The following is a 25,757-nucleotide window of genomic DNA, read 5'->3' as shown; positions in this document are numbered from 1 at the left end:
TCCCACAGGTGCTCCTGCTCCTGTTCCCTCCTATTTATAGGGATGGCAGAGGGAGGCAGGTTGCAGACGTCCTCTCCCGCCCCCGGTCCCTTCCCTCCAATGTCCCTGTCACCATTCCCTTCCGGTCGAACCCTCCCCTTCCCAAGGTCTGGATGCCCTGTTCAGCTGTGGCATGGGCTGGGAGTTACATAAAGCCCACTCTGCAGGACCCAGTTCCCTGGTCCACCAGCACCAGGAGGTGAAGCTGAGCCTGGAACAGTGTGTGGCACTGCCAACAGTGGCGTGGCAGTCACTCCACCTGTTCCCCATGGCAGCCATCCCACGTACCCCACAGGACCTGCTCCATGCAGGGTGAGGGGCCACAGAGTGTGTGGTCATGACAGAGCAATGTCAGCTGGTTCACCATGCCTGTGAGGACACCATGGGCACTAAAATCACCAGTTGAGCCATGTCTCAGCCCAGGGCAAGGCAAGACACAAGAGCCCACTCGGCTCAAAGCTTCCATGGGAGCAGACTCAGGTTATAAAGAAGGGATGTATGGCTGGGGACAGGCTCTGGGACATCAGCTGAGCTCCCAGTGCTCAGCTGCAATTAGAAGCCCTAGAGATCCCTGTCCAGAGCCCCAGCACACCCCAGTGGGGTTTGAAACCTGCATCTCAGTATGGGCACAGCAGTGCTGAGAGGGAGCAAATTATCCAGGAAAGCTTCTCTACAAGATGGGACCAGCATCCCCAGAAGCTGGAGCAGGAAAACTCACAGGCCTGGACCTCCTTCCCTGCTATGGGGAATCCCTGGGTTGCTTCACCTTGATCCCCTGGGTCACTTCACCCCTATATCTCTCCTTCCTCCTTCTGCTGGAGCAGCAATTCTCACACCTCCCCACCGCCCCCGCCCCCCCTCCCTTCCCCCTGTGAAAACTGCTTTCAGCTCCCCCGTGAACAACATTATGCAAACTTCCACCACTACACGGTTCTGTAGTCAATTAAACACTTCTTAACCAGAAACGCCCCCAGGCAACTCCTGCAAAGTGTTATGAGGGGCGTTAGGCAGTACACGGTGTCCTGATGGAGCTGGCCTCCATTGGGCAGGTGGCAGTGGCTGGGCACGTCAAGTGACACTCCCAACCCACCAACTGGGCAGAGTCGACAGGGAAATGCCAGGAGAGGCCAAGTCACGGCTGGTGAAACACCATCCTGTAAACCCACGCATTACCCCCGGCAGTGGGAACAGGGCACAAGCAGTAAATCAGGGGGGAGCACTGCTCACCTGGAACAAATGTTCGCCTGCCCACCGAAAATGCCAGTGTGGGGGTGAAGCCAGGGGGGAACAGTGCACTGGGGGCCTGTGCAACCAGCACTGCAGATCATGGCGTGACTGCCCAGCCAGTGACCACCTGAGCAGCCACCACACCTGGGCTGATGGAGGATTAGAGGGATCCAAACCTACCGTGGGAGAGTTGTTCCTGCCTGTGCTGACAATGCCATATTACTTTGGAAAGCCACCCCGACAGGGAATATATGCTGACGCTGGAGAGGGTTGCTCCAGATGGTGTTTGAGGTGCAAAATGTGGTAGGAACCACAGGGATTGTTGCAAACGTGCTGCTTAGCATAGAGGAAAACAATTTGGCTGAAGCAAGGCGGTGGCCTCAGCCCTCCTGCAAGCTCCTGTCCATGCTCCCCAGGCCAGTTCTGCCTGGAGACCCTTGTACCTGCAACTCCTGCCCATGCTGTCCCCAAGAAAACTCATCTCCCAGCAGAGTCACGGCGCTGACACACCAAACTTGTCTCTCTGCTCTGGCATTGATTGGTACACCCTCCCAAGAAAGCCTGCAGCTACTGAAGGAGGCCTTGTCTCAAGGATGGTGCCCTGCTCCCACCCTGGGAAGGGGATTATTAAGGATTCTTCTGCTACTCCTGAAACCAACATCCTGGTAAAACTCTGATTCCTGAAAGAATAACTGTCATCTGCAGTTACCAAGGACCAAAGCATCGTGTGGGCACTGGAGCCCTTCAGGAACCTGTAGCCACAGGGCAATTCTATGAATCCCAGCACCCAGGGGCTCTACACCATCCAGCACAGCAGAGCATGGCCCAACACAGTGCCTTATCAGCCTTCCTGGAATTAATGGGCTGGTTGTTCCAGCCCTGTAGAGAACACAGCATCTCCTACTGGATCCCCTCCAGCCTCCTGGCAAGGGCATTTGGAGAGGGCTCAGGGTGGTAGTGGGGGAAACCAGGTTATCCATCAACTCCACAGGTTCTGGATGACTTGGCATGCTGGGTGTGTTGCAACACTCTCCTGCCAAACAGCAGGAGCTGGGCTATAGCCATCGGCAGAGGTGAAAGGGAGGGGGACACTGGAAGGGACATCTGAGTCACAAGGGACTTGAGACAGGCACCCCGTGATGCTGCCAGGCCCTCTGAAGGTGACAGCTCTGCTGGGCACTGGGTCTGCTCATTTGGAAAATGCTGGTAGATTGCAGTAGATCACAGCAAAGATGGTGAGAACTGATTTGTGGCCTGGGAAAGCAGCAGGACCTGGATACAACCTCCCAAGGCCCCTCTGGTCAGGGATCCGTGGCAGGCAAGCAGCCATGCGGTGAAGGTGGCAGCCAGCATCCTCAAGGATGGCAGACATGGAGAACATGGTCAGTGTTGGGGGCTTGTCAGAGCTCTGTGCTGCCCGTGCCTGGGCAGTGACCACCATGCTCACGGGAGCCACATGCCCCCACTGTGCCCCTCTTCTCCCTCCCAGGCTGGGGGCAGAGGGGATCAGAACATCTCCTCCCCCCACTGCCCCCCAACCACAATAATGGTGGAAGGCAGCCGTGCTGGCAGAGGACAGTGAGTACCCCAGTCACCTTTTCATCCCAGCGCTTCAGGACCTTTTCCTCCCTTTGTGACGCAGTTTGGCTGCACTATGCCGGCTTTGGCACCCAGCCATGTCCCGGGGTCTGAAGTTATGGATTCAACAGCCGGAGAAAACAGCCTGGTGGGACACGACGTGGGAGGACTCTTGGCCCAACTCCACGGCGTAGGCAGACCACAAGGATTTCTTTCCCAGCACCCCATCAGGCATCCAGCACGGGGACCCCTTCCAGCAGGTTTTGCCCTGCTCCCCAGCTCCCTGCCCGGGTGCCAGGGGACCTCGCTCAGTGTCAGTGAGTCTGACAAGCCCACAAAAGCCAGGTAGCATCCTAAAGAGCAAAGGGGCAACCCTGAGATGCAAGGGGCATCCCAAATGGGAGCACCGTGAAAAGCTGCCTGGGCACAGCCTCCAGCCCCAGCCCAGCCTCTCCCAGCCCCTGAGAGCTGGCAGGCAGCCAGGTGATCCCACGGAGTCCTTCCCCATCCTGTCTGCCTGCTGGCTCCTTCCCAGATGGTTGACAACCCCGGTAGCCTGGGAGCAGTCCCCAGGTTTGGCATCCCACAGCCCCATGTGCCCCTTCCCAGCCCTCCCTGTGCCGGGGCGGTGAGGGCTGCCAGTGAGGAATAGGGATCAGCCAAAAACAATCCCTGACACGCAACAAGGCTATTTTGCTAATTATTTCAGTTTTCAATCTCCAGGCGAGGTGACTTGCTTAGGCTAATAATTGCTTCGGTTGGATTTTATCTGGCTAATTAATCAGTTAATAAATGACTTTGCTGCAGGGGGACAGATGTTGCGGCCGTCTCCTTAGCTGGGGACTGGAAAAAAACAGGGAAGGAGCACAGCCCACAGGATTTCCACGGCCCCATGGTGTGTACAGCTGCCCTGGCAGCTGTGGGGTGCCATGGGGCAGAGAGCACCAAAGCAGGGACCCCCAGTCTGTCAGGATTCCCAGCCACCCTTGGGAATGTCTGCAGCCGCCCCTGCCAGGAGGGAACGTCCCCGAGCCCGTCTCTCCATGTGAAGCTTTTGGGACTCGGACGGTTTTCCTCGCCGGAACCTCTAATAGATGGCAAAGCTGAAAACTGTGAAAGGCAACTTGGAAAATAAAGAAGTCATCAACTTCGACACAGAAAGTATGGAGTTTCTATTTACTGCCCAGCCCATGCTGGCATGGGCGTGCTCCTCTGTCAGCAATACCGCAGGTGAGCCTTGGGCACAGCAGTACTGGGGGCTCCAGGTCTCTCCTTCCTCGCATCCATCAGTCCCCAGGGCGGCTCTGATGGCTGAGCCAGCACAGTCTCAGTTGTAAAAGCCCAGTCCCATGGGGTCCCCTCCTCCCAGCCCTCTGGCAGTGCTGGAAGGGGTCCCACCACAGGAGCCAGGTCTGGAGCAGGGTGGTGGGAGGTCTTGGGCTTTACAGACAGGTTGTGGGAAGGGGCAGGGGCACTGCAGCCCATGGGGGGCCCAGGGTGTGCACAGGGAAGGACGGGGAGCCCCAAGTTCAAAAGGAGCTGTGCAGGTTACCCCAAGGGGCTGCACTGCCATGGAGTAAGGAGCCAGGAGCAGATGGTTTGCCACTACGTGTGGGAGCTGGCAGGGCAAGGGGCGGTGGTCAAGGGCTCCTCTTCCCTCGCCATTCCAGTGACAGGCCAGCACACGGGAATGCTGTCTGCAGGTCCTCATGGAGCTGGGGAGAAAGAACAGCCATCAAACTGTGCCAGAGGGGGTTTCCTACCTCCCTGTTCCCACCTCAAAAGGGCCTGGTCCTGAAGTGTGGCAGTTAGAGGGTCTCCCCTTCATCCAAAAGGGCTGTGGGTGACATTCAATGCAAGACCCAGCCATTCTCCTCCCACTGGCTGCCTGACCCCTCCCTGACTGCCTGGACCATGGCTGGCAGATGCAAAATGGCATCTCCTGCCACACACCTTACCTTGGACAACACCAGCTCCTGCACCGTGCTGTTGCCCAGGTCCAGGGGGGTGCTTAGCCGCAGCGACAGGAAGAGGCGAGATGCACCTAGGGACAAAAAATGTGGTTCCTTTTATTACCCCTGAACCTTGGATTGTGCCAAAGAACCTAGGGGTCTCTCCATCACATCACTGGCAGACACGGGACCTCCTCCCAGGTTAATTGTGTCACGGCTACCCTACACTGTCAGGAGAACAACCCTCCCACTGTACAGCAAACCCAGAGGACATTCCCCAGAGCATCAATGCCCCTTCACTGAGAGCATGGCAAAAGCAGTGGGGTTCCAGGACCCCTTGCACTGGACTGTGGCAGCCCAAAACCAAAATGGGTGGGTGGTGATGCCCACAGGCACTGCACTTACTGGTATTGGACGAGCCAGTGGGGCAGACGGGCGGCGGCATTGGCAGGTCTGCAGGGGTGCTGTGGGTAACCTCTGAGGTCTGGGTCGAGTTTGTGGTGGGGAAAGAGAACTCAATGCCTGGACAAAGCAATGTTACATTAGCACTGTCTGCAGAGGTACAGGATGCTCCTGCAGCTGGGGACAGACCAAGCCTAACCAAAGACACCTACATGAAGCCACCCTAGGACATGCCCAGAATCCCTGTGAGGATTTGTCTCCATGGAAGTGTCCTTATCTTCCAGTAGGGAACCCACCCATGGCTGCACTGGGGGTCCCAGATACTGTCAGGGTACCTGGAGTCGACTCCATAGTTGGGGGGAAGATGTCAGGGGTAGTCCTGGATGTGGTCCTGGCCGGGTGGCTGGGAGAGGGGGTGCTCAGGGGGACCTCCGTGCTGGTAACAGGGCTGGCCGTGGTGTTTGCCAGGGTTGTCAAGGGCTCAGATGAAGTAGCTGTTGTTGTGGGAGGAGGCGTGGTGGGAGTTGGGGTGCTGCCAGTCCCTGGGGATGTGCTGGACCTCTCTGGGGTGGAAGCTTCTGTTTCAGGGCTGGAGGGAGAGAGGGTGGCTGCAGTGGTGGAGTCAGTGGTGGGCAGCTGTGCCGAGGTCTCCATAGATATTGAGGAGGTGGGGGGAGATGGGGATGTGGTTGCTGTCACACCCATGGCAGTTGTCTCTGCAAAGAGGTTGGACAATGAGATGCACAAGGGTTGGTGGTAAAAAGCTAAAGCCATGGCTGTTCTGGGGATGGCACAGCATTACCACCACCATGAGATCCCCAAGGAAATCAAAGCTACGCATCAGCCATGGACCGTTGGGAATGGAGATTCACTGTCCTGCATGGATCAAACATATGGATTCCCTGAATGGGCATCTGCAAGGCAGCCCACGTAAATCCCCAGCATGACAAAGTAGGAACAAGCCTTGGGCATCACCGGTCTCAGGCCAGACACTCCTGTAGGCACCAGTCCTAAGACCCATTCCACCACTTTCACCCATCCCTGAAGGAAATCAGACAAACCCGTCTGACAGGAAGAGCCGAGCAGGAACTGGTGACCGTGAGACAGTCTGGAAATGCAGCAGCAGCAGTTTACACAAATCTCTCTGCTGCAGATAGTCAGGAACTGATAGCACTGGGTGTAAATAATGGCAACGGGGGAAGCAGCCCCACAAAGGAACAAATCCCAGCTTGCAGCTCAGGGCAAGCCGTTAGAGACGTGCTGTGACCCACGAAACTCTGTGAGGGGGTTGTGAGACACAGGAGGGACTTCCTCTCTTCCCTCCCAGACCCTGTGCCAGGGCAGTGTGCTGTCCCCAGGCAAAGCCCAGGGATCTGTAACCTTCTCTGAAGGATGCACAGGACAGCCTGGCTGCCTGAACCTTTGTCAAGGGGTGTCTGTGAGGTGGCGGCTTTGGGACACCAGACTGGATTCCCCAGTGTTCCCAGCAGAAACACAGTGAGTCTGAGGCTCTGCTTACGTGAGGATGGGAAACAGAGCCACAAGGCACCATCTGCTTTCAGCCAACCCAACCAGAAACTTCCAAAGCCCCCCACAGCCACTCCCTCCCTGCATACAGCAGCTGGTTAAATAACAATGAAGAGAAGGGCAAAGGTCTGATCCCAGCCCACGCCAGGTGGGTGTCTGCACTGAAGGGCCTCATCCTCACACAAAGCAGGAGCCAGAAGTCCACCTCTGCTTCCCACTTATTAAACAGAACCCGCAGCATTTCACCCCCCAACCCCACAGATGCGGGATCATTCCCCACCACCCTGGGGAATGATGCTCCCCACTCACCACCCACCCCGTGGAGAGCACCGCATCCCACTCAGCCCTTACCCAGAGCAAGGTGCAGCACGGCGAGGCAGGTGAGGCTCAGCAGCAGCAGCAGCAGCAGGGGCAAGAGCAGGGGCAGCCCCCCTCTCTGCCCAGCCATGTCCAGGTGAGCAGGAACTGTTACACCCCACAGGCACAGCTCTGAGCGCTCCCCACAGCCCCAGCACTGGGGTTTCCAGGTCAGACATCAACTGCACAGCTGGACCCAGAGCAGCCACGAGCAGTGGGCAGGGTAGGCCAGCAAGGCCACCACTATGACAGACCTGGTCCCTGCAGCCCAAGACTGTGCCGTCCTCTGCCTGCTGAGGAGAGGGTGACAAAGGAAAAAAGTCCAGGCTACCTGGAACCGTCCCTGCACTTCGCCACAGGGGTGATGTTTGGTGGTGGCTCCCAGCACCAACGCCCTCGGGAGACAACAGCCGGCTCTGCCTGAGTGTGAGGAACTGGCCGAGAGAACAGGCAGCACTCAGGAAGGGCGTGCTCCAGGCTGCGAGTTTGTCCCCTGGGCTGCCTGTACAGGCATCACTTCCCTGTGTCACAGCGTATCACGGCTGAAGTGTACTGCTCACAGCTGGAGCTTCCTTCTTCCCAGGGTCAGGGACAAGACCAGTCGGAGGCGCCTGCAGGCACTGGGCCAGGTACAGGCATTCCGCAGGCAGGAAGCAAGACATGCTGGAGGATTGTCAGGGCACATCCGCCCTGCTGCTGTACAGGTACACAGGGGCACTGCTGGGTTACAGGCACACAGAGGCCATCACCAGAGCACAGGCATTCTGATGAGGTGCTCTCACACTGCGGGCATTAGGCCGGGGTGCAGGTACCCTGTGAGGATACAGTTGCTCTGCTGGGATACAGGGACACCAGGGACACCGTGGTACTGTGCACAGCCAGGGGTACTGGGACAGGGCATAGCCTCCCCTGCTCTGGTTGATGTGCATGGAGTGGGGTGTCACCAGGGTACATCTGCAGTCCCAGGGTAAAGGCTCCTGAAAGAACCACCAGGACACAGTCACACTGCCAGGACACAGGTACCCAGTAAGCAACACTGCCAGAGTACAGCAGCCTGGGGGGACTGCTGGGGTACAGTCCCACTCCCTGAGGTACAGAGTATGTACAGTCTCACTGCCAGGGTGCAGGCTCACTGCAGGGGGCACAGCCACATAGCCATGGCACAGCCACAGTACAGCCACACTGCTGCAGTACAGCCGCACCACTGAGGTACAGCCACACCACTGAGGTACAGTCACACCACTGAGGTACAGCCACACCACTGAGGTACAGCCACACCACTGAGGTACAGCCGCAGCGCAGCCGCACAGTTGCAGTACAGCCACACCACCAGGAGCTGTCAAGTCATGGTACAGTCACACTGCTAGGCACAGTCCCACCAGGGCACAGTCATAGTCCAGCATGGGACCATCCACTGGCCTGAAGAGCCTGGAGACCAGGAAACCCCCATAGGGCTGGGGCCAGACCATGGGATGAGCTGTGGGGAAGGAGCCAGGTGCCTGGTTGAGCAGGATGGGAGATTCCATGGGGATTTGGCACCCTGATCCTGCCCCCCCCCCCGGTGCCCTGTGGCTGCACTCACCTGCAATGGCACTGGGAGTCTCGGGTGCTGCCAGGGTGGAGGTACCAAGGGTGGTCCTGGCTGTGGCCATGACAGGCTGGCTGGGGGCAGGGGTGCGCTTGGCGGCCACTGTGCTAGTAATGAGGGAGGCTGTGGTGTCTGATGGGGTCATCAAGGGCTTCTTCAAAGTGTCTGTCAGTTCTGGTGTGGTGGCAGAAGAGGTGCTGCCGCTCCCCGGGGATGTGCTGTCAAGCATGGTTGTGGCTGGCCCTTGGTGGGTGCTGGTGCCAAGTGTGGTGCCCACCCAGGTGGAGGAGAGAGGAGTAGAGGTGGGGGGAGGTAGAGTGCTCATTTCAACTCCAAATGAGCTCAGAGCCAGGGCTGTGCTGGTCCCCACCGACGGGACATTGGTTGTCTTGGGACAGTCGGGTGTTATGGGCATGAAGGTTGGAGCTGGGGTGCCAGTGGTGAGCCCCACCCCTTTTGGCGTGCCAGTGGTGAGCCCCAGCCCAGGCGACCCAGTAGTGCTGTGGGCTGTGCTGCCCCTCTCCTGTGCTGTGGTGATGCTGGAGGCTGCTGGGCTGCTCTCCTGAAGTGCAGCACCATTGGTTGTGAAGGCATCCATTGGCATCTCTGGGGTGGAGGTTGCAGGACTGGAGGGAGGGAGGGTGGCTACAGTGCTTGAGCTGGTGTTGGACAGCAGTGCCATGGTCTCTGTGGGTGTCAAGCAGGTAGGGAGAGTCAGGGATACAGGGGCTCTCATTGACAATGGTCCCTGCAAAGAGGTGGCAGACAGCACACCAGGGCTGGCAAAGAAAGGCTGAGATCATGACTATGTTGGGGACGGTGCAGCATTACCACTGCCATGAGCTTTCTAAGCCTCACATCAGCCATGGATCATCAAGACTGGGGATTTTCCACCCTGCATGGATCAAGCACGTGGATTCCCTGAATGGTAGTGTGACCATCAGCAAGGCAGCCCACGTAAATCCCCAGCATGACAAAGTAGGAACAAGCCTTGGGCATCACCAGTCTCAGGCCAGACACTCCTGTAGGCACCAGTTCTAAGACCCATTCCACCACCTTCACCCATCCCTGGAGGAAATCAGACAAACCCGTCTGACAGGAAGAGCCGAGCAGGAACTGGTGACCGTGAGACAGTCTGGAAATGCAGCAGCAGCAGTTTACACAAGCCTCTCTGCTGCAGATAGTCAGGAACTGATAGCACTGGGTGTAAATAATGGCAACGGGGGAAGAAGTCCCACAAAGGAACAAATCCCAGCTTGCAGCTCAGGGCAAGTCCATGAGAGACCTGTTGCAACCCAAAAAATCTCTGCGAGCAGGTTGAGGGATGCAGCAGGAAGGGACCTATGGCTGTGGCTTGAGGCTCTCAGGAGGCACAAGCCTCAGGTTTATTCCAGGAGGTACAAGCCTCAAGTTTATTCCCTGTGCTCAACTCAACACTGCTCTTGCTTTGCGTCAAGTGCCAACGTTGGGTGGCATTTGAAGTTTTCCAGGCCCAGTACATGCTGGTGATGTTGCCCTCCAGGCAGGGCTGTTTGGTGCTGCTGGGCAGGTTGTAGCAAAGGCAATGAGCCCAGCAGGGACCAAGGTTCAGCAAGGGGGTCCAGCTGGGTCCAAGGTCTTCTCTGCTCAGATGGAGACTCACATGAGAGGCAAAAGAAATAAAGCCAAGCTCGTAACTCATGTTTTCCAAAGTGCTGCCGTGTTCACTCACTAGAACAGGGCTGAGATGTTGGAGAGCAAACAGCACCCACAGCGTTTCACTTCTGTGGGTGAAGCCACCCCAGATCCACCCCCACTCTGGAAACTGATGCTCCCCCCTCCGAATACCCCCATATACCGTTTAGCCCTTACCCAGCGTGAGATCCAGCACAGCAAGGCTCAGTAGCAGCACAGGCAGCCCTCCTGTCCCCCCAGGCATGTCCAAAGCCAGCACCCCACTCCCTTGCAAGGTGTGGACCTGAGAACGCAGCTCGTGGTGCTAGTGGGGATCTACGCTGCCGAGTAATGGCTGAAGGTGGCTGGACCTGCTTCCTCGTTCCCGGGGGCAGGGAGGGGTGGCACCAGCGGGCACTGCCCCCCTCCCGGGCAGGTGCAGCGCCTCGGGCGCGCCGGGGACATCGGGGCAGCACCTGCACCCCTGTGTGTGGGGGGCGGTCCCGGGCACGGGGGGCACGCCCCTCCCTGCACGAGGCCGCACCCGTGACCACGCCCTTTACACACGCCCACGGCTTGTGTAACACTGGGAGGACCGCGTGGTGCCGGGGAGGGACCGGGACCGGAGTCGGAGACGGGGTCAGGACCCCTACCCCTGGGATCGGGGACCGGGAGAGGATCGGATCGGTAAACGAAATGGCCAGGGCACCGTTATCCCCCGGTGCCCGAGGACCAGTATGGGCAGGGGACCAGCATCCCCCGGGCTCTGGGGGCGGGCCGGGATGCGCAGGGAAGCGGGAAAGCTCCGCCGGGGCTCGTTTCCTCTCGGAAGCGCAGCACGGTCTCGTTTTCTCTCCCAGCGGCCGCTCGCAACCACGGTGCTCCGGGCGCTGGCCCGGGCCGTCCTGAGGATGCCGCGGGGACAAGGGAAGCGAAAGGCCGAGGTCACGGAGGTGCCTCGCGTGTCTCGGAGAAGGACGGAGGAAGAGGAGGCGATGCAGGAGGCCCGGCGGAGGGCGGCCCCATCCGTGCTAGAGTTCAAGTACAACAAGAAGCGGGTTCGCCTCATCTCGCAGGGCTCGGACCTGAAGGATGATGCTCGGTGTATCCTTTACTGGATGTGCCGGGATCAGCGGCTACAAGGTGCGAAACAGCTGGCAGAACGGGCCAGGAAGCAGAACTCACATGGCCCTGGTCCCTTCCCCCATTAGGCCTTGGACCTGGCCCCCCTCTTCTGGGGCATCTGGGGGGAAACGTCTTGTGAAACCCCATCCCCCTCCCTTCAGTGTAGCATCCTCCTGACACTGCCCTGTGTGATTTCTCCCCAGATAACTGGGCTTTCCTCTATGCCCAGCGCCTGGCCCTCAAACAGGAACTGCCCCTGCACATCTGCTTCTGCCTAGTGCCCAAATTCCTGGAGGCCACCATCCGGCACTACGATTTCATGCTGAGAGGCCTGCGGGAGGTGGCCGAGGTACAGCCAGGGGATGTCCCTGCTGGTTGGGACAGCGCTCCTGGGGAATGGGGGAGGCAGATCCATCCCTTCAGCGGATGGTGGTGGGCCGGGTCTGCAGAGCTATGAACTGTCCCATAGCCCTTTCCCTGTCTCTGTAGGAGTGTGCAGAGCTCAACATCTCCTTCCATTTGCTGCTGGGCTACGCCAAGGACGTGCTGCCTGCGTTTGTGGTGGAGCATGGTGTGGGTGGGCTGGTGACAGACTTCAGTCCCCTCCGCCTCCCCCGGCAGTGGGTGGAGGACGTCAGGGAACGGTTGCCAGAGGATGTGCCATTTGCACAGGTGGGTGTTAGCACTCTGGGAAGGGAAATTTCTTGATGGTGGGATGTGGGAGAAACTTGTCTCCTGTGTTTTGTGCACTGGATTGACTTGAGCAGAAAACATGTGTGTCATGTCATCGGGACCATTTGCTTCTCACACTGTCTCCATGGCTTTGCTTCCCAGGTTGATGCCCACAACATCGTGCCCTGCTGGGTTGCCTCCCCCAAGCAGGAATACAGCGCCAGGACTATCCGGGGCAAGATCCATGCTCAGCTCCCTGAGTTCCTCACTGAGTTCCCCCCTGTCGTTCGTCACCCATATCCCCCCTCCTGCCCAGCAGAGGTACCAGCAGGAGACACCTCCAAACCCATTCACAGCCTGTCCCAGAGTGTTTCACAGCTGCTTTGTGATCCTGGGAGGGGTTGGCAGGGGATGGGGACAGTGACCTGCCTGAGGTCACACACGGATGGTGTGGAAATGGGGATGCCCTGGGGAAGGAGAGGTTCTCACCTCATTCATTCAGTTCTGACATCTCTGCCATGCAGAGGGCTAGTTAAGAGAATGAGGCTGGCATGGGCTGGGTACTTGCTGGGTGAGGACATCCAGGGGACATAACACTCTGGGACAGCCCTGGCTGAAGAGCATCTGCAAATGCACTCACTGCTCGGTCGCCACCCAGCCCATTGCTTGGGAGGCCTGTTATTCCAGCTTGCAGGTGGACCACACTGTGAAGGAGGTGGACTGGGCAACCCCTGGCACAGCTGCAGGGCTGGCTGTGCTGAAATCCTTCATCACAGAGCGGCTGAAATCTTTTGGCTCCCACCGGAACGACCCCAACAAAGCAGCTCTCAGCAACCTGTCCCCGTGGTTCCACTTTGGTGAGTGTCCCAGGCTTTCCACTCTGCAGTAGGACTGAGCACGGTGTCTTGGACTGGCAGCCTGACTTGCTCCTTCCCCATGTCCCCAGGCCAGGTTTCCACCCAACGAGCCATCCTGGAGGTGCAGAAGCACCGGCACAAGTACAAGGAGTCGGTGGATGCGTTCGTGGAGGAGGCCGTGGTGCGGCGGGAGCTGGCTGAAAACTTCTGCTACTACAATGAGAACTACGACAGTATGCAGGGTAGCGTCGGGTCGTGTGGGCAGTGCTGGGGGCCAGGCTGGTACCCAACTGGTCATTCCAACTTGGCAGTCCTATTCCTTGCTAGGAGGAGGGCTGTGGGGGCACTAATGTCCCATCATTTGGCCCCTTCTGGAGGCAGGTGCCCTCAAGACTGGTGCCCTCGACAGCCCAGCTCTCCATCTCTTCCTTGGTACTCTGCAGGAGCAGGTTGCTCAATGTTGCTCCTCATCTCTTGCTCACAGGTGCCTACGACTGGGCACAAACCACCCTGAAACTCCACACCAAAGACAAAAGGCCTTATCTCTACAGTCTGCAGGAGCTGGAGCAGGGGACCACGCACGACCTGCTCTGGAATGCTGCCCAGGTACTGCCCTACATCTTCCCCACAAACTGCTGAGCTTTTTCCCAAGGGGCGGAGGTGACCGGGCACAGACTGACCCCTACGGCTGTCCCTATCCCCCCAGCTCCAAATGGTCCGGGAGGGCAAGATGCACGGCTTCCTGCGGATGTACTGGGCCAAGAAGATCCTGGAGTGGACCCGCTCCCCCGAGGAGGCCCTGAAGTTTGCCATCTACCTCAATGACCGCTACGAGCTGGACGGGAGGGACCCCAACGGATACGTAGGCAAGCTGCAGGATGGGGGCAGGGGGTGGGGGGGGCTTATCTGATGGCCAAGGGTGCGGTGGTGGGGAGGGCAGGGGGGGGGCTCTCTGCAGGCAGCCCAGCCCATGCTCCAGCTCATCCTGCTTTGCACCCACATCCCACTTGCCTTTGAGCAAGGGGGAGAGCTGACACTCCATCCCCATGCCCGGCAGGCTGCCTGTGGTCCATCTGTGGAATACACGACCAGGGCTGGGCAGAGCGGGCCGTCTTTGGGAAGATCCGCTACATGAACTACGCCGGCTGCAAGCGCAAGTTTGATGTGGACCAGTTCGAGCGTCGCTACGCCCCCACACACTCCCAGTGACAGACACAGCACGCCTTGAGAGGGCTCGTGCCCCTCTGCGCTGGGGCAGATGTGCCTTTGCTGAGGTACCACCCTGCAGAGATCACCCAGCGCAGGGATCACCCTGAGCACTCTTGGAGGGCTCGCTGTAACAGCAGCAAGCCCTTGGGTTTTGCAGGTCTCTTCTCTGCCATCACCCCCAGCTCGAGCTGCCATGCTGGGACAGCTGCTGGAGGCCTCTGGAATCCTCTCCTGGCAGCTGTGAGAGCCCATGCTCAGAATGCCTGGACTGCCAGAAACCTTTTCTACAACCACCACTCTCAGGATCGTCCAGGTCACCGTTGCTGCTGCTAACCATAGTTTAGATTTCGGCTGAGCAGGGTTTTTCCAGGGAAAAAGCCCCCAGAAAGTGGCTTGTGGTGGAGCCAGTGCTGGGCTGGGCTGGCAGATGCATCTTTTAACAGTTGTTTTAAAGTTTACAGTTTCTATCACCTGTGTTGGTGTTTATGGGGCAATGCACGACACTGCTGCGAGGGGAGAGCTGGGCTGCATGGAATGGGGATGCAAGCAGAGGCAGAGCAGCCAAAGGCCATGCCCCTGGGCCCCTTGGCCAGCAGCAAAGGCAGGCTCAGGAAGGGGATGGGCATTACAGACGGCCCCTCACACAGTGGGTTGTACCTCCTGCCCTGAGTCCAGTGGCCAGTTTGCGGGGGCAGGCCACAAACCAGATGAATTAGCCGAGTGGTGGTGACAATAACCCCCTCCCAGTGACATCTGGGGATGCACCAGCTGCACAAGCCATCTCCCCCTATGCTCCCTCTCATCAGTAGCATTCCCTGACTGCCCCATGAGCTCAAAGCGGAATACACACACCATTACCCCACCAGAAATCTCACAACACAACTGAACCCCTTATTAACTTAGTTTATTAAGGACGGCATTTTAATTGCTATGTTGTGCAACAGTAATCCCACGGGGAGGGCTCCAGTTGATGGCTGGGGCAGCCCTCCACTCTCCCTCAGAAAGAACTCTGCCTTGGCCAGCCAGGTCCAGTGTTAGTTGTAGCGGTCAGTGCTAGGCATGCTCTTGCCCTGGAGACCTCCGCCAGTTTTGCAAGTCCTGCTGCTTCCAGACACAGTCCATGGCGGAGGGTGGAAACCATAACTAAGCCAGAATTCCTTCCCTGTTCTCCCAGTATACTCAGTGCTTCTAGAAAGGGATGCAGGCAGCCACTCAGCTGCAGTCCCATGACAATAAAGTGCTTCAAACAAAATAGAGTGGATGGAGGTGTGCTGCTGAGGCAGCTCCAGGGAAGGGGGTGCCAGCTCCAAGCAGCAGCAGGAAGGCTTGGCTTGGGTGTGGGGACAAGCAAGACTAAGGCAGACCAGCATCTGGTAGCCCCAGGGCTTGCAGAGACAGAATGAGCAGAAGAGCAGCTGCTCCAGTGGGCAAAACAAGCAGAAGCAAGACACAAGGCTGCAAAAACCCCAGGGGAGCAAGTGGGGAGCTTAACCGTTTCCGGGACTTTGTCATCTGCAGGCAGGGGAGAGATGCTGCTGTGCAGCAGCCTGGCCCTGAGCAGCAAGGCTTGCAGCCACCCTCCCTGACCTGCAAGCCCAGCTGCCACCTCTCCTGGTCCCAGCCTCTTCCCCTCTCCCCAACCCTGCCACCCCCACAGGAAGAGCCTACAAGGGGTCACATCCCAGCCTCGAGTCAGGGCACACACTGAAAGAGCCATTGCCCCTCGATGTGTTCTGCCAGTGCATTGCTCCCCGGTCCCTCAACACCCTTCTCACACGTACACAGGCCACACCGTCCTTCCAAACACCCCACAACCCACCCATGCCAGGGTGGTGCTGGACACTCACCCGTGCCACAGACTAAAGCAGTCACCGCGCTGCAGAGGCACCTCCTCGACTGACCACAAACCCCAGGGCACAGAGCTCACCTTGTACCTCTGGGTCTGACCCTGTAGAGCTGTCAGTCATGGCAGGCAGCTCTGCATCGGCGAGGGACCAACCCTTTGCTGCACCCCAGTGCCAAACCCCTCTCCCCCCATGCACCCCCATTGCAAACAGCCTGCCTGGCCAACCCCCACACTGCAGCCAGGAAGCTTTGAGGCTTTGCTTGGCTCAGGGACCCCTCTCCCAAGAGGAGCAGGATGTCTGCTGGGAGAGGGGACACCTGGCAAATGCCAGCTCCATCCAAGGATGAGGAACCAGGAGCAAGACAGCGCTGGAGAATTTATACTGGTGAGCTGCAAGCAGATTGAGTGCCCCTTAAGGAGGCATTTCAAGCAGCACCTCGCTGTGGGGGAACACACAGTTAAAAATACAAACAACCACATTAAAAAAATAAAACCAAATACAACAGATTAAAAAACAAAAACCCAACCTAAAAGAACAAACCAAGAGAGAGGCTTGGGGGACGCGGCTGGAGGGCTGAGCCTTCGCCTGCATCCCGACAGGTCTCGGGCAGAAGGCAGCTGCACACAAGGCAGGACCTGATGCCACCTGAGGTCCCATGTCACCCTTAGAGGAGGACATGTCCCCCCAGAGAGAACAGACTGGCAGCACGAGGAGGAAGTAGATTGGAAGTCTGTATCTCATGGAAGCAGATCCTAATAGAGTCATGGGGATCCGCCTGCCAAAAGCCCATCAGCACCAGTCCCTTGAGCGGCTGCTCCAGGGGCAATGTCCCACTGCAGCACAGGTTGCAGGCAGAGGGCAGGGAAGTCTGGTGTTCTCATCGTTGCCACCTCTTCCGCTCTGATCCTTGAGTGGCAGTAACTCTCCACCAGTGTCCCACAACAGCTTTCAGAAAGGGAACTCTTAGATGTACAACCAACCCCCCCACCCTCCCTCCATTCACACAAGCCCCAGCAGTAGAACAGAGGATCAGAGAACTCAGAGTTGATTCCCTCCTCCAAGGGGCAGATGGGGCCAGAGCTTCCTGGTGTACAGATGATGAACAGAAAGTGCTGACCCTTCAGGGGACCCTGCTGGGCTCAGAGTAGGGCACGGAGACAGGCACCACAGTGCTGCCCTGTCCATCACGAACAACTGCTTGGAGAAAATTAGTGTTCTGCCTGCAGGACAGGCAGGAGCAGCTGCCTTTCCTCAAGCAAAGGCGTCAGGGAGTGTGAGCAGTACCTGGAGCAGATCTGGACGATGGAATGTGCTCTTTTTCCAGCGCAGCACTACTGCATGGGGGAAAACAGATCCCTTCAAGACAGTGCTCCACTCCTCCCAATAGTTCTTATCTTCATGTGGCTCAGTCTCTGGTGACAAAGGCCACACATATAAATAAACCCACAATACACTCCTTGGCTGCAACATGTTCATGTGGCTGCCACTGCCTCTGGCTGCTCCAGCTCGTCTTCGTAGTCCGAGATGTAGGACTCCATGCTCTGCTTCGCCATCAGCTCTCTCCGGGCTTGAAGGCGCTCGCAGCGGGGACAGTGCGTGGATTTGAAGCAGGATTTGTGGTAGCAGGCTTTGCACTCTGTGGGGGAGAGCACGGCTGAGAGCTGGTAGAGGCTGACAGGCTGCCTGACACTGCACACTGCAAGTACCTGCACCAGCTGCAAAGCCTTTGGGAGCACAGGAGTTCCACACAAGATCCCTCCCCAAACTTTCCTGATACTACAAGGAAACAGTGACTTTGGTACAAGTTTTCCCTGGCACTGCATCTGCCAATCTAAGGCTTGCATGTTGTCAGGAGCCATTTTAAGCCAGTTCAGAGGTTGGTCCCAAGATGCAGAGACAAGCTCTACTCAGCCATTAGTACTGGGCAGTATCGAGGATGACTTCTGAAGGGGTGTGAGGGTTTCCTGGCAGGCAGGAAAGACACAAAGCCTTCAGGCTCTCTGCTCTGCAAGGTCAGCTCCAGCTATTAAAGCAGAGGAAGGGGAGCTGTGTGCAGGCTGCAGCCTGTCCCATAACCACAGCAGAAGGGAAGCCAGAGCTCCCAGACACCCACTTGCTGCAGTCAGCCTGACTGCCCACTGCTGCCAGGGCAGGCAGCACACAGCATGGTCAGGAGGGGACCCACACACTCAACCACGCCAGCAGCTCTGGCCAACCACTGTTACAAAGCTGATCTGCTGCTGTGATAACGTTGCAGACACAGGCCATGCACAGAGGCACTCTGGTCTGTCTGGCTAGGCTCTGTACCTCTTGCTAGCACAAATGCCACTCAAACTGGAGGCAGACCTTGGTGGCTCCAGGGTCTGTGTCTCCTCCCTCTTTCTCCCCGGTATCTCACCTTCGCAGGTCCTGCACTTGTTGAGCTCAAAGGGGAAGATGATGTCATCCTCATTCTGGCAGAACTCACAGATGAAGCCTTTGGCTTGGCACAGCTGCAAGGAGAAAAGACGAGGAAAAAACAGCTAACTACTCCTCATCTCCCTGGCAACCAGGGCAGGAGGTAGAGCAGAGCAGGACGCAGTGCCCTGCTCTAACCATGTGGGACAGCCCTTCATCAGTCTGGAGCACAGGAAGGCAGAATCTATGTGTGTCGGGGGGGGTAACAAACATCCCACATGTTCTGGCTAGGAGCTCTATGGAGCAGGCAGGAAGAGTTAGCATTGAGTCAGTGAATTTGGTGGCTGCCCTGCCCATCAAAGCCTCCCCACTGGTCATCTCTGCAGCAAACCCTGCTCCCAAAGGTGCTCCCAAGGGTGCAGAGCCGTGCAGGAGGCAGGTGAGGGAGGCCTTACCATGCACTTGTCGACGTGCAGGCTGCCTGCCTTCAGGAGCTCTGTCAGGCGAGGCACCAGGTCCCCTTTCTTCGTGGCACTGAGGTCGCTCAGTGAGTAGAGGTGCAGATCCTCTGTCAAGTGGCCAGGCACTGTGTCAAAGGAGTCCAGGAGGCTGCAAGGAAAGAGAAACCAGAACTCAGAGCAAAGCGGCTCCACCATGCCCTCTCTCTCCGCTCCTTCTGCTTTCTCTCCCCCTTCACTCCCCTCTCTCCCTGCTGCTCATTGCACAGGCAAATGCCAGCTCCAAAGTGCCCAGGGACCGAACCAGGAGAACAAAACAGCCTCATCTCACAGCCCAGTACTCACTCTTTAGCTAGTCGGCATGTCTTGAACATGTTCTTCATGTGGAAAAGCTGGATTCGCAGCAGCTGGAGAAGAAGAGGGGACAAAGACTCAGTAAACAGCACAGTCCTGGCCAAGCAGGTCTGTCCCATTCCCCATGCTGGTGAAACAACTGCTGCTCCTCAGCTGCTGCTACCCTGTTCCCAAAGTGTTTACACCACACAGGGCAAGGCAAGCACAACCATTGTCATTGTGCTCCAGGAGATAAACTGAAGCCCAGCTGGATTCCAGCCAGAAATTCCTTTTGAAATTCCTACATTACTGAGGAAGGAAGAAGAGGTGAATGGAAAGACACAGTGATGACGTTTTAAGCCTCAAAAACCAAAGTATCTGCTTCTCACCAGCTTCCCTTGAATAGTGGCAGCCAGTTGGCAGCCACCCACCTCACCCAAACCCCGCTCAGGAAGGCACAGAAAGGGTCTTACCCACACTTGGTTGAGAGCCTTCACTTTCCGGTACAGGGCAGGATTGATATCCTGCACATTGAAGAGCGGGTCACTCCAGATCTTGCTCAGCAGGTCTTTGGAGAAGTTGCTCACGTAGTACTTGCTGAAGTCCCACTTGCGCAGGATGCGGCTGGGGATGACCGTCTGCGCGTTCTCGTGGCAGCACTGGCAGAAATACTTCCCCAGGTACTCGCAGTACCGCAGCCGCTTGATGTAATCTGGCCAAACCAGGCACACAGTGAGGTCAGCCCAGGCACGGGCTCTGCCCAGACACACACTGGACTCCCAGTGTCGCTCAGAATTTCCAACAGGCATTTCCAACAAGCAAGGCACTCTGCCTTGCTGGTTATCTCCTCCACCCTAGAGTGCTCAGCACGGGGGTCCTCTGACTGCAGAAGGACCATGGTCCAGTCTCATGCAGTCCCATCTACCTACACATTTAGGGAAGAACTCTGCATCTTGAGGACCCCAACAGAGGCCTTTGCCATACAAGAGTCAACATCTGAAATGTCCTCTAAAGGATAGGCTGGCTGCACTTTCCCTCCACCAGCCCTGTGAACTGGAGGCGGAGGCTCCTCTGTAGATGGTGCTGGCAAAGGCAGTGTACCACTGCCCCAGTGACCTTGTGCTGAGCTCCACCACCACCCACCCACTCAGCATCTTCCCACTTTGTCACAGGTTCTTCCCCACCCTCCAGCTAGGGGTCAGGTCCCCAGCACTCACCAGGATCAGTCCGGATGCCACAGCCTGCACACCGGTAATTCTGCTTGGCCACGGCCACCTTCCTCCTGCCCAGGGACAGAAGACAATGTACATGAGTCTGGCCCTGGTGGCACATGGCACCAGAAGATGGGTACTGGCACAGGTCTGAGATGTTTGTGTGGACAACAAATCCAATGAGAAAAGCCCTATTGTGTCCTGGTGCACACCAACCACAGGCACTGGCTCCATCTCTCCATCCCACAGTGGTGACCACTGTGGATTTACCAGGCTCAGAGCAGTGAAACCCAATTAGTCAAGTGGGAGGGAGAGGATAAGCAATGTTGGTGTTGATGGAAAAAGGTTGGAAAAAGGTCCCCAGGGAGCCCCCAGCCATAGGGGTCCTTACGTTGGGGCTGGGTGAACGTTGAAGATGATCTGTGGTCGCGGCGGGGCCCACTCCAGGTTTCCGCGCACCCGAATCCTCAGTTTGTAGATGTCAGCGTGTTCTCCATCGTCAGGAGAGATAGGCAGAGAGTCAGGGATGGGCAGGAGCTGGGAGAGGCAGGCAAAAGGGTCAGATCCCTGTCTGGTATTGCAAAGGTAGTCTGGCTGGACTGCCAGAAACCTGCAACTGCAGTCCTCTGGAAAACTGCCCAGCACCGAACTGCTGCTCCAGTTGAAAAGGGGCTGGAGAAGGGCTGTCCCCAGGGACCCCAGCACTCTGATGTAGGAGGCTGCTGTGGCAGAGCCTTGCTTGGCTACACCCATCTCCAGAGCAAAGGCAAACACCCTCTTCCAGTTCCAGAAAGGAATCACTGGGATGAGCAAAGCCCCTCAGCAGTAGGGTGAAGCTAGGGGTTCAGGGAAGATCAAATGCCATTGGTGACTGTGACTCACAGCCTTACCTTCTGTGGGGCATCATGCTCGGGGACCAGCCACTCCAACTCAGAGGCAGCTGGGAGCTGCATGCCCTCAAACTGCTTCAGCAAGCCCATGGCCACGGCCTCTGCTGAGTTGGAATTGAGGAAGGAGTGGGATCTAGACAGAAAAGAGTGTGGTTAGTACTGGGTCTCGCAGCTGTGCCCTCCTCCCAACCCCAGTGCCAGACCCAGCTCAAGCCTTATAAATGCTCCCTTTCACTCTGGTATCTTATTTCTGCACTGCTACACAGGCTTAGAATTGATATATGTGATTGATTTCTGTCTTTGCAGCTGTCCCCAGTTCCCCCTTTGGGTCACAGCACAGGAGTGAGGGTTGGAGAGAAGGTGGCAGCACCATGTAGTCTAACAGGCTGTTCCAGCTGAGAGGGAAAGGCAGGGGAGAATCAGAGCCAGCAGCAAGCCAGCAGCTAGTCTAGATGCTCCAGGTTGTCACCGGACTCTTACCTGGAAGGAGGTATGGGCACCTCTCCTGACACCAGTCCATATCATATCTACCTCATGTGATCCCCAGGTTCTGCTTCCCAAATTTAAGACTAGGACCCAGTGCTCAACTGCTAAATAAAGGGAGGGAAGGAAGGATGTCTGCTCCAGTGCAAAGCAGCAACTGATGCACATGGAATAGCAAAGTCAGCCAGGAAGGAGAACTTGGTACCAAGACGTGTCACCATGAGCTGAAGACGTACATAGAGTCCGAGGAGAGAAAGGACTTCCTGGAGTCTGGGTTCCTCTTGATGTCTGCATCTGAATCACAAAGAGACAAGGTGGAACAGATGGGGCAGGGCAGGGGAACACACTCACTTCAAACCAAAGCTTTAAGGTAAGACTCATCAAGGTGTTCAAAAGCATGTGAACTACAGCATCAACTACCAGTGGCACTGAGGAGCAAGGAGGGGTGTATTCTAACCAGTCAGCTGTCAGAGTTACAAGGGAAAGGTATGGTGGAGTGTTGTAAAAACAGCCAGCCTGGGGTTTGGGGAAGACAAGTGGCTGCTGGTACAGGTCACACACCAAGTCCTAGCAGTGACACAGCCTGAAACAGAGCACACACAGGAGCTTGGAGGTCAGGACTGCAAGGTTAGCAAGAAGGGTTAGTAGCTCTCTACACACAGTATAGATGCTGGAGGGGATTAGCAATGGGATGCAGAGCCCTTTTCTCTACTTGACTGCAAAACTCTAAGATCAGACAGTGGCTGTGCCACAGCTTGTCAGTGACCGCACAGCCAGGGCTGGCAGCCTGTGCCCAGCAGTCCACAGACATGCCAACATCCCTGCAGAGAGCAGGGAGCCACAGGGCCAGCCCTCTGCAGAGGCCACAGACCCCCCTCCTGAGAAGAGAGGGGTCCATGAAGAGGTGCAGGACACTGTGGTCCTGCTCCCTCCACCCCATTTATCAGTTCCCAAACAGCCCTGGGCTGCCCTGCAGCCTCGGGCACTCACCGGGAGCTTCACTACTCATGTTTCTTTCACTCCAGCAGGTGTGAAAGATAGGAGATTCATCTCAAGGGTGGAAGAAACCTGGGACACGAGACTTCCAGTAGCACACTACAGACAGAGGCAGGCAGAATCCCTGCTTTATTGCAGATAGACTCCCAGAAGAAGGAAGAGGGCATGCAAGGGGAAAATACTACAGGTCAGGACAGAAGACAGACGAATGCCACAACCTTCAGCTCAGCAGGTCTCCTGTTTTGTACCTCTGGGGAGCTCTAGGAATGGTCTGCAGTGACCATACCACCCCCAAACACAAGTCTGCAGCTTCCCCTGTCCCCATGCCTGGCATGGGGAGGCACAGCTCAGGGTCCCTGCTCCTCTACCCCAAGCAGGTCGACTAACACAAACCTGCACAGAGCCCACATGATCCCAGCCTGCACAATGAGGCCAAGGGAACACAGCCCGGCTGAGCAAAGAGTGCCAATCCACCCCCAGCTTCCCTACAAAGAGCAGGGATGCCCTGGCAACAAAGGGAGCAAGTCCTGCAAATTTACAGACTCACACTTCTGTAATTCAGCATGGATGCCTGACCCTCACTGTTTGACATCCATTGCTAGAACAAGCACAGGGAAGCATCCTAATGGGCTAAGGAATCTCTATATCTATATCATGCAGACAGACTTCTAGTGCAGAAAACAGAGAAATCAGGCAAACAAACAGCCTCCTGACCATGTAGAGCACCAGCCAGGCACACTTGCCATGCTCCGGTGCCTCCTGCTCTGTGCAGGAATGTGCCACATGGTCCTAGACTATGACGAACATGAGCCAAGAGCGGGGCACACGCAGCACAGTGTGGGCCAGGTGTTCTAGGGAGGCAGAGCCAGCACACTCAGGCACTGACATGGTCTCAGGGATGAGAGGGAGCCAAATCTGATCTTAGGCTCCCACAGGAGCTAGCACTGGGATCCTGCCAACACTGGCTTCCCAACATTAACTGCAGACACTCCCCAAAAGCCTCGTTAGCTGCACAAAACATCTCTGCTGCCAATGCTATCACCAGGTAGGATTGTCTTAAGGAGGCTTGTGAACAGTCCCTAAACCCAAGGACATCACCCCAGACCCCACATGCCAGCTTCAGGCCAGCATGAGCCCCACTAGATTAAAGCCCTGCTCTGTGAACACAGCAGGGCTGACGGGGAAGCTCCGAGCACCAGCATCTCCGTCAGAAGCAACGTGCCAGTGCCAAACACCTGACAGGAGAGATCAGCAACAGCCCAGCAGGCTGTTCCCTTGCTAAAGCAAACAGGGAGCATGTGAAGGGTATTTAGGATGGCCAGCAGACCAGAAGGATAATCTAGAAGTACTGGAAACAATAAAAACATTAAGCTAGACCTGGCTGCATGTGATCCCAGTGCCCAGGGCCTGCAGCATGAACAAACTGCCTGTGCCCTGTCTGATCTCACTACTTCTCCCTCCAGGACTTCTTTTCCATCTGGAAGGATTCCACTCCAAGTCAAGTCTGAGCAGAGTGGGAAGGGCTGGCAGTGGTTCAGATTAGAGCTACGGCACAACAGCTCTGCCAACTCAAGCAGGATCATGCTCCCCAAGGCACCTGGATTGAGACCTGGTCCCACGCTGAAGAGGACTCTGCTCTCATCAGCCCAGGGCTCAGACTTCAGCACCTCCAGAGCCACAAAGTTGTGCCATTGCCCTGCCAAGCCCTACCCTAGGGAAAACAGGTCTTCACTGCAGCAAACACCTTTGATACATCCAAAATACTGCACAGCAAAGTGCTCTGGGGGATGGAGCCCGCAACACTGATCCTCTGCCTCCTCTCCGCTTAGTCCTGCCACAGCTCTTCTTGCTGACATCTGGATGATACCAGAACTAACTCACAGTTCCAAAACCAGGCAGATTTCTGGGAAGTGTGCATGTGCACACACACACAGACCTTGCACACACACACACCACACACGCGTGCCGCAGGGAGCACTGCAGGGTACCTGAGAACAAGGAAGCCATTGACACTGAGAGGCCGTTCTTGGACATTTGAATCAGGTTAGATCCATCGTTACCATCTGTATAACACGGTGATGACAAAACAGTTGACTTGAGTGCTTCGGCCAGGCCAAAGAGAAAGGGCACAATACAAGAGCAGCACTCGCACAAGGAGGGCCCAGAACTGAATTTGCAAACTCCTCTGTGGGCTTCAAAACCTCACACAAAACCTCACCCTCATGGACTGCAAGGAAGGGCTTGCTGTTAACAGTCAAGGGATGAAAAGTTTAAAGCTGGAGACTGGACTGCTCCATCTTCTTTTTAAAGATGGAAGTACTGCTGAGAAGTAAGTCATCCACCTCAGAGGGTGAACATGGCTCTGAAGGAAGGGGATACCCAGGGACTCAGACAGGTCTCCTGTGGGTGATAAGCTCAGCCACCCAAGCTGTCAGGAGCAGAGAATACAGGTCAGGATGTGACCAGCACCCACCATCCAAGAGGTATGCGGTCAGAGCTATGGCTCCTTTTGCCTGGGGAGGAGAAGAGCGGGATGGCAGCTCTCCCATCTCTCTCTAGCTGTGACGGCCGCTACATGGACCAGGCAATGAAATGGAAACCACCTACCAGCCAGAGGCAAGAAATGCTACAGAGTTACCGGGGGTTTCGAAGGAAAGTCATGCCACCACATGAGGGAAACTGGTTGCTCTGCTTGTACTCAGAATTCAGCCATCTGTTTGGGAAAAGCCATCCCGAAGGCCAGAGGGGCATGCTCTCCTTCAGTGGGACTGACCTCAATACAACCACACCGAGGAGAAATCTGTCTCTATGCAAGAAGCCAACACAGCCAGTCCCTCCTACCTCGGATCTCGTACTCCTCCACATCCTCTGCAGAGCCAGAGTCAGAGAGCCGCATGGAGCCGTGGGAGCTGAACTGGGACCCGCTGTCTGTTGCCACAAGACCTGGGAGAAATGC

At 56.8% G+C, this 25,757-nt stretch overlaps 3 protein-coding genes across 12 annotated transcripts in view; 1 reads left to right on the top strand and 2 right to left on the bottom strand.

The window, feature by feature from the left end:
* Positions 1–3,996: 3,996 nt before the first annotated feature.
* MUC20 (mucin 20, cell surface associated) lies at positions 3,997–10,801 on the bottom strand. Of its 2 annotated transcripts, XM_027884009.1 has the most exons (6): positions 10,522–10,801; positions 8,665–9,357; positions 5,534–5,914; positions 5,202–5,318; positions 4,803–4,888; positions 3,997–4,559 (listed from the first exon to the last, which is right to left on the bottom strand). In XM_027884009.1, the coding sequence occupies exons 1-6, from the start codon at positions 10,586–10,588 to the stop codon at positions 4,485–4,487; spliced, it is 1,419 nt and encodes a 472-aa protein (XP_027739810.1). In that variant the 5' UTR covers positions 10,589–10,801; the 3' UTR covers positions 3,997–4,484. The 2 variants fall into 2 exon arrangements, with proteins under 2 accessions (XP_027739810.1, XP_027739811.1); XM_027884010.1 differs by lacking the exon at positions 5,534–5,914.
* On the top strand, positions 9,372–14,653 carry LOC114057572 (deoxyribodipyrimidine photo-lyase-like). Of its 3 annotated transcripts, none has more exons than XM_027884005.1 (10): positions 9,372–9,582; positions 11,184–11,466; positions 11,652–11,797; positions 11,938–12,120; positions 12,283–12,441; positions 12,779–12,977; positions 13,067–13,219; positions 13,462–13,583; positions 13,684–13,843; positions 14,035–14,653. In XM_027884005.1, the coding sequence occupies exons 1-10, from the start codon at positions 9,412–9,414 to the stop codon at positions 14,184–14,186; spliced, it is 1,728 nt and encodes a 575-aa protein (XP_027739806.1). In that variant the 5' UTR covers positions 9,372–9,411; the 3' UTR covers positions 14,187–14,653. The 3 variants fall into 3 exon arrangements, with proteins under 3 accessions (XP_027739806.1, XP_027739809.1, XP_027739808.1); XM_027884008.1 differs by lacking the exon at positions 9,372–9,582 and adding an exon at positions 10,874–10,932; XM_027884007.1 differs by lacking the exon at positions 9,372–9,582 and having other exon boundaries at positions 11,010–11,466.
* A 956-nt stretch (positions 14,654–15,609) lies between these two features.
* Positions 15,610–25,757, bottom strand: part of RUBCN (rubicon autophagy regulator) — a 30,826-nt gene continuing 20,678 nt past the window's right edge. For 5 of the 7 annotated variants that reach the window (XM_027883998.1, XM_027883999.1, XM_027884000.1 and 2 more), the window contains 11 exons: positions 25,643–25,744; positions 24,790–24,864; positions 22,042–22,099; positions 21,323–21,455; positions 20,824–20,969; positions 20,439–20,503; positions 19,695–19,933; positions 19,234–19,295; positions 18,886–19,039; positions 18,432–18,525; positions 15,610–17,669 (listed from right to left, as the gene is read on the bottom strand). In XM_027883998.1, coding sequence (XP_027739799.1) covers positions 17,506–17,669; positions 18,432–18,525; positions 18,886–19,039; positions 19,234–19,295; positions 19,695–19,933; positions 20,439–20,503; positions 20,824–20,969; positions 21,323–21,455; positions 22,042–22,099; positions 24,790–24,864; positions 25,643–25,744 — 1,292 coding nt within the window. In that variant the 3' untranslated portion in view covers positions 15,610–17,505. The remainder of the gene's footprint in view (positions 17,670–18,431; positions 18,526–18,885; positions 19,040–19,233; positions 19,296–19,694; positions 19,934–20,438; positions 20,504–20,823; positions 20,970–21,322; positions 21,456–22,041; positions 22,100–24,789; positions 24,865–25,642; positions 25,745–25,757) is intronic. The other 2 variants (XM_027884001.1, XM_027884003.1) reach the window with 1 other exon arrangement.

This window comes from Empidonax traillii, unplaced genomic scaffold (assembly GCF_003031625.1).
Source record: "Empidonax traillii isolate 1590-97213 ecotype Southwest subspecies unplaced genomic scaffold, ASM303162v1 scaffold138:size3245559, whole genome shotgun sequence".
Lineage (NCBI taxonomy): Eukaryota > Metazoa > Chordata > Aves > Passeriformes > Tyrannidae > Empidonax > Empidonax traillii.
This window is presented reverse-complemented; position numbering and strand designations above follow the sequence as displayed.

What these genes read in the sequence shown, in the direction of transcription:
- LOC114057572 (XM_027884005.1), top strand. Translation starts at nt 9,412, where the DNA reads ATGGTCCCTGCAAAGAGGTGGCAGACAGCACACCAGGGCTGGCAAAGA. An exon ending in ACCCTGCATGGATCAAGCAC is followed by an intron (nt 9,583 to 11,183) that starts GTGGATTCCCTG and finishes TTTCTCTCCCAG; the next exon opens with CGGCCGCTCGCAACCACGGT. An exon ending in TGCTCTGGAATGCTGCCCAG is followed by an intron (nt 13,584 to 13,683) that starts GTACTGCCCTAC and finishes CTATCCCCCCAG; the next exon opens with CTCCAAATGGTCCGGGAGGG.
- MUC20 (XM_027884009.1), bottom strand. Translation starts at nt 10,588, where the DNA reads ATGCCTGGGGGGACAGGAGGGCTGCCTGTGCTGCTACTGAGCCTTGCT. An exon ending in GACTCCCAGTGCCATTGCAG is followed by an intron (nt 5,915 to 8,664) that starts GTGAGTGCAGCC and finishes ACCTCTTTGCAG; the next exon opens with AGACAACTGCCATGGGTGTG. An exon ending in AGGAGCTGGTGTTGTCCAAG is followed by an intron (nt 4,560 to 4,802) that starts GTAAGGTGTGTG and finishes CTTTCTCCCCAG; the next exon opens with CTCCATGAGGACCTGCAGAC.